Source organism: Cyprinodon variegatus, unplaced genomic scaffold (assembly GCF_000732505.1).
Source record: "Cyprinodon variegatus isolate N-32 unplaced genomic scaffold, C_variegatus-1.0 Scaffold0, whole genome shotgun sequence".
NCBI lineage: Eukaryota > Metazoa > Chordata > Actinopteri > Cyprinodontiformes > Cyprinodontidae > Cyprinodon > Cyprinodon variegatus.
Window position 1 is genome coordinate 243,905 of NW_015150453.1, and position 6,635 is coordinate 250,539.

The 6,635-nt window shown below is 37.4% G+C and overlaps 1 protein-coding gene across 1 annotated transcript in view; it reads left to right on the forward strand.

Moving 5' to 3' along the window:
• ntrk1 (neurotrophic tyrosine kinase, receptor, type 1) overlaps positions 1–6,635 on the forward strand; it is an 87,491-nt gene that overhangs the window by 48,269 nt on the left and 32,587 nt on the right. Inside the window, exon 12 of the mRNA XM_015401296.1 lies at positions 2,804–2,959. Coding sequence (XP_015256782.1) covers positions 2,804–2,959 — 156 coding nt within the window. The remainder of the gene's footprint in view (positions 1–2,803; positions 2,960–6,635) is intronic.

The window sequence follows — 6,635 nt, forward strand, 5'->3', positions numbered from 1 at the left end:
GTGATACGACAGAAAACCTGTCAGGCGAGGTCGTGTTTAGCGCTGATTGAAAGGCAATGGGGAAGAAAACGACCAAAACTATTTTGCGTAGCTCCAACTGAGATAGAGGCCAGGACTATTTTAGTCGGACGCCGCAGCAATTTCATGGGTCTGACAGGAAGAGAGACACAGTTACAAAGTAAAACACATTCGCATTGGATGAAAATAAGAAATAAAATCTTAATAAAATAAAAAATTACATTGCAGTGTCCATAAAATCTGTGATACTCCCTGCATGAATTATAATAAAGCTATTTATATGCATAAATCAAGCGGAACACTATGGCGATAGCCGTACTGCTCCACTTGTGAAAGTAAAATCTGTTGGGCTTTGTTTGGGATCAAGACAATTATTCTTATTGCCACATCGCCAGACAGGACACTGTTAAAGAAAGAGTCAGTTTTGGAGTCGCACATCGCCTATATAGTAAGTAGGACAGACTTGTGTAGAAATAATGAATGAAATATTAAAAAAGGAAAACTTTATTCATGATAGGAGTTCAGGAGGACAGAAAAAGGATAAAGTAGTGTGCTGATGAAGATTCTCAGTCATCCAGGTCATAGTCGTTCCGTAAAAGTTCAAAAAAATCCACTGGACTTGGTTTCCAAGATTTGAAGACGTTTCTCCAGGAAGCTTTTTCAATTTAAATGTCTGGATCCGAAGTGAGTTTGAGTCTTTATATAGACAAGACCTTTCTATTTGCATGTTTCCAAGCAATACAAGGCCTGGAAACCAAGTCCAGTGGATTTTTATTTTTTTTTTTACTTTTACGGAATGATAAAGTAGTGATTCTCTTTGAGTCTCACAAAAAAAAAAAAAAAAGAGGGATAGAAAGTGCAGTTTATTAATCTTCTGGAGAAAAAAAATTACTTCAAAAGGAGAAAAAAATGGATATAGTGAGAAACTGATCCTCCTTGAGCCTCACAAAAAACAAAATAACAGGGGCAGACAGAGCAGGTAAGTGCAGCCTATCTGTCTCACCGCTTTATGAAAAAAGAAAAAAGAAAAACTTGGATAAACTTCCCAGATCTCTCTGAGAATCACCTCTCTGCCTCGTTTATTGCTGTGTTTTTCTTTTCTTTAGACGTAAATCTCATAATTTTTTTAATATATGAACATTCTTTGTCTGTTCTGGTTTGAAATGCTGCACAGACTCATTAAGTGGGGCTTTTTAGCTGCGCCGCTGATCTTTATTTTTAATTACTTTTCATAATCTAACCAGCTCAAATGAGGGAAATTGTTTACATTTGTGTAGCACAGAGATGGTAGTGAAATAAAATCTGAGCAAATCTGCCCACCCTGCCTATGTGGAGCCTCTCTATACGCAGTCAGTGTGACATGGAAGAAAATCGGATTAATTAGTTGTATGCAACCGATGTGCTCTACCCTTTAATATGGAAAATGTTAAGTTTTTTAAATTAAATTTTGGTTATATTCATCGTTCTTTAGGAAGTAGTTGATTTAGAATTGGAAAATCTATTCCTTTATCATCCCTATTTTAAACTGAAGGAATATAATTTAGATATTCTTTATCCAATAAACCTGAAAGTTTCATGTCTCAATGAATCGTTGTCATCTTAACAAATAGGGACAGTAGCTTTGGCTGCAAAGTGGAAGCTGGTTTCAGATTATTTCTCCACACGATGCACAACTACTATTGTATTAATATCAATTTTCTGTTCAACAATCAATCAATCTGTATTTTCAAAGAATTCTAGTAGAAAAAAAGAAAGTGTTTTACAGAAACGAAAAATATAGGAGATCAAAACCAAAAAGCCTCCTCCACTATTTCAGATACGTTTAAACAAAGTTGTTGATTAATTTTAAAATACTGAAAATAATTTGCCTGAATTTGCGCGTTAGATTCTTTTTTTGTTATTTAAGCCATCAGGATAATTGAAAAAAAAAAAAAAAAGTGTTTCTAATTCAGCTTCCATTGAACTGATGCTTGGATCTATGCTTCAAAGTTTAAAGGGAGAAATAAAAGTATTTCATCTCAACCTATGAGAGTTTCTAGAAACAGTTGTTTGGAATTACAGCTGGTTGTGTCTTTTCGGGACTTTAATGGACTAATACAGCTTTGCAGTGTGATGTCACTTTGCACACAGGCAGCTGCTGTTTGTTTGTTGGGTAAAGTGCCTTAATTACAACGTAGACCTCCGCTGCCCACCGCCACGTGGTGAGAGCCATTAAAAACGATGGATGGATGGATGGATTGATGGATGGATGGCTGCAGGAAAAGCCAGCTCCGTGTGGACACCCCACCCTTTTCTCTTTTCACTCAGAGCTCCTAAGTGTGCCTGATTGCCTAAGTGGACCGTGCTCCCTCTTTCCTTCCCTCCATCTCCTCTGGGCTCCCTCGTTGTTGTTCCATTTTCTTCTGTTTTGGACTCTGGGGGTTCTGCGGTTTGCCTTGCTGAGTGGATTTTACAATTTGGGCCCCACTTGTTTGGCTTTTAATACTTGCCATAGTCAGGTGTTGCTAACCATCCAGGCTTCCTGTATGGTCATTTTTCCCCCGGTTCAATGTGGCCTGATTGCTGCATGGTTGATGATGGTGATTATTAGAGCTTGTCATAATCTGTCACCATGGTACCAACAATTGGGCCGCCAAGCTGGTAGTGGAGTATGTTTGTACCGTAGGAGGGAAAAAAAAATTGGTCCAGAATTGCTTCTTTTGTGGGCTACCGCAATCAAAGGAGGTTGGGGACTGATTAGGTGTCATGTATCCCTCAGCCATGCTTGTCTCTTGTGTTTCATTAGGCTCATCAGTTCTGGGTACCGAGGATGACCTGGCCGTCTCACTTCGTTTCATGAAGTTTGGAACCAGCCCGCCTTCCTCAGATGAAGACTCCGGTTTATCAAGTTTTGTGGAGAACCCGCAGTACTTCTGCGGCATCATCAAGGACAAAGACATGTGTGAGTGCCGGTGCCATTTCTGTTCAACCACTGAGTACTTTCACTCTTAATAGAAGGCTGTTTGACGTATCAGTTCATCATTTCAGAGATATTTAGAAGGCTTTCGATGGATTCCCAGGGGGGTGTTTTTGTTTGTGCTTTTGTTTGATTTTATGGGTCACACCCCTCTGTAGGCACTCACAATGCAATCTGCAAAAGTCCAGGAAAAATAAGTCAACAGCCTTCAAATAGAAACCCTTGGACTAATAGGGGAGTTCCATTAAAATGGAAATGTGCTATCCAGAAATAAAACTTTGAAAAATGTTTTAGTACAAAAAAGTTTTGAGAGCAACAGATTTTACTTTCACAAGTGTAGCAGTATGGCAATTGCCATATTGCTCCACTTGTTTCATGCATATAAATTGCTTTATTATAATTATGCAGGGAGTTTTACAGTTTATATGGACACTGCAATGTAAATAGAGCAGAAAAACAGAAGAAGATTAAGGTTTTTTATTTTTATAATTTTATTTTTCCAAAGTAATTTTCATGTTTTCTTTGCAAATATTTTATTATTTAATTAATTTCTTTACAGATATAATATTTTCAATTTTTTATTTTTTTACTTTTGTTTTCTGAAATTTACATTTTTCAAATTGAGTTTTATGAGTAGCATTCTTTTCAAATTTATATTTACATTCTCATCCCTTCTGGGGGCAGGCTTTTACCCCAGAGGGCGGAGTAAAGAAGCATTTCTATTGGTTTGCTGGATATTAGTGACACTTTTACTGGTCGAGAGTGAAAGTTATTGGACTTGAAGGGAAGAGAACGTAATCTGTAGAACTCAAATAAAAAGAATTCAGTTCATAAAAACTCCCTCTTAAGATAATGCTGGTGAAGATTCTCAGTCATCCAGGTCATAGCGATTCCAAAAAAAGTTAAAAACAATCCACTGGACTTGGTTTTCAAGTTTAAAGATGTTTCTCTTCCCATCCTGGAAGTTTTTTCAATTAAAAATGTCAGAAATAGCGCTGAGTTCGAGGTTTTATACAGTAGCCCAACAAAGCCTTGTTTTTGCTTAGAAAACATGTAAATTTAAACGGACGAAGGGTCCACCCCTTTGAAATGGGGGTTGTTTTGCTTTTTCTGTTAGCCTGCAATACCCCATACCTGTCTATGTCTCTGAAAGGGGGGTTGTTAAAGTGAATTGTTGACCTGGCTGAATAGGTGAGGTCCTACTTTCCCCTGTGAAGGGGTTGGGGTTCCCTGGGTTGGAAGCGAAAAGTCTTCAGACTTGGAAACAAAGTCCAGTGGATTGGTTTTAACTCCCTCTTGAGAACCAAAATTTTAAATAAATAAAAAAATATATATATCTTTTCAAAAGAAAATATGAAAAATGAATATAAAACAAAAAAAAAATTGCATATCAAACTAAAAAAAATCCTAAAAAAGCCGCCTTACAGAACAAATTCATATATATAAAAACAACCTCAGAAGAAAATACAAAATAAATATGAGACTTCCTTTAAATTTTTAAAAGAAAAATAAGAGGTACTTATATGAGACATAAACATCAGGGAAATATGGCATGCTGTATTTGCATAAAGTTTAGCTTCTTAAACAACATAATGATGTCTTTGAATTGATCTGTTCAAAGTTCTACTTAAAGCTGCCCAGTTACCTATTATGACTTTGAAAAACATAAAACAAACATACTGAATATACAACTTGAAGTTACTTTTTTAACCTTGAAATTTAACAGCTGGAGCGATCAGCAGAGAACAGATTAAGCTTCATCTGANGACAGCTTCTATTACCAAATAAAACAAGAAGCTAAGCAGCTTTTTTATTTTCATTACGCTGTAACAAGTACAGAGCAACGAAATGAACTCTCTGCATTTAACGCATCCCTTTGAGGAGCAGTGGGCGGCCATTGTGCATCGCCTGGAGAGCAGTGTGGGGTGAAGGGTCTTTGCTCGGGGATCCAGAGTGACAGTCTGTGGGAGTGGGGCTTCAACTCAGAACTGGATTCAAAGCACAATGCCCCTAACCACTAGGCCTGGTATATGCATCCACTAACAGCCTAAAATCAGCATTGCTATCGCCGTCATCAGTAGTAGTGCAGTGTACGCACACATCTAACAACCAATCAGTGAAATCTGAATGCTTCCACAGCTTCAGCTTCAACATTTATATTTTATTCTAATATGATTCATCTCTATCATTCATGAAAAGGCTCAAACAACCCGAAAAAAAAATTGGTTCTCCATAAGTCGTGTGATTTCTCCTACCCATAATTAATCGCTATAAAGGTATCAATTCCAATATTTTGCTCCCTCAGAAGTTTAATTAGTTGAAGCACAGATCTCCTTTCTGAGAATAAATGTAATCGTCTTCATTGCGTAAGTCACAAGATTAGAGGAAGAGAATAAGAAGATATGGAGCAACCTAAATAGATATAATAGCTCATATAGATGATAATCGATATAGGTAATCTCCTGAAGAGCCAGGCTGATAAGGACACTTCTATAACCCTGTAAGAGCAGCAGGGCATGTCAGGCAGGGATTGTGATGTGATGCGTGTGTGAAATGATGACACCCGATCAGATAGACGCTCACATGGAGACACGTCCACTGAGGTATAACAACCAGCAGGAAATGGTTTTCTTGGATTGTCTTCATTTCCTTTGATCTTGATGAAAACAGCAGCCCAGCGCTGTAAAACTTTACCAATTCTCTGCAAAGCTTAGATTTAATCATGCTAACAACAACTTTAAAAGTTGTTTTCTATGAGAAGAACTGAAATTAAAGTGTGATCACTTCAAGGCGCCGTTTCAGGAGGAACGGCCGTCCTACTCCCGAGTAGAAGAAGAGTTTGAATGATATCAGTCAGGTAACTACACTCCGAATCTGTTCAACTCCTACTTATCTGGAACGCAGACAAAGCAACAGCAGGGCAGTTTAATTAGTGGCCACGCCCCCAGGAATGAGAGGGAAAGGTGGGCGGAGTCATCCAAATCCTGGCTCCTCTTCTCATTGGTTCCTCTGCCCTAAGAGAAACGCGGTTTATCGTCTTCTAAACTTTTAAATCTGAGAATTTTACTTAAATATTAAAGGTATATTTATGATATGTAATGTTTATATATAAGCTATGGATTTAGATCTAAAATTAAAATGTCTAAATAAGTATAATATTTAATATATAGATATAAGATGTAGAAATAAATTTAAGAAATTAATATAGATATCATACTTAAATATAGATTTATATTTAGCGTTTGTGAGAAAAGCCCTAAGTTTTAAGTTTGGTCAAAAACAGAAATAGAGTGTAAAAAACTAAATTTTACTAAATTTACTAAATTTCTATTCTGCAAAGCAATTCAATTAGGTTTATCTATAAAGGGCCAAGTCACAACACATGTCACCTCAAGGCACTTTACAGTCAGATTGATTCAAAGTTTTCTATCTAAGGAAAACCAGATGATTGCATCGACTCATTGACTTCAAGGCAATCCCTTAAAGCAAGCATGCTCATAGTGACAGTGGAGAGGAAAAACTCCCTTTCAACAGGAAGAAACCTCCAGCAGAACCAGGCTCAGTGTGAGCGGCCATCTGCTGAGGCCGACTGGGGTTCAAGGAGACAGAAGCAGAGATACAAAAAGCAGCTGTAGAAGAAGAGCTTAGAGCCAGCTCCCAT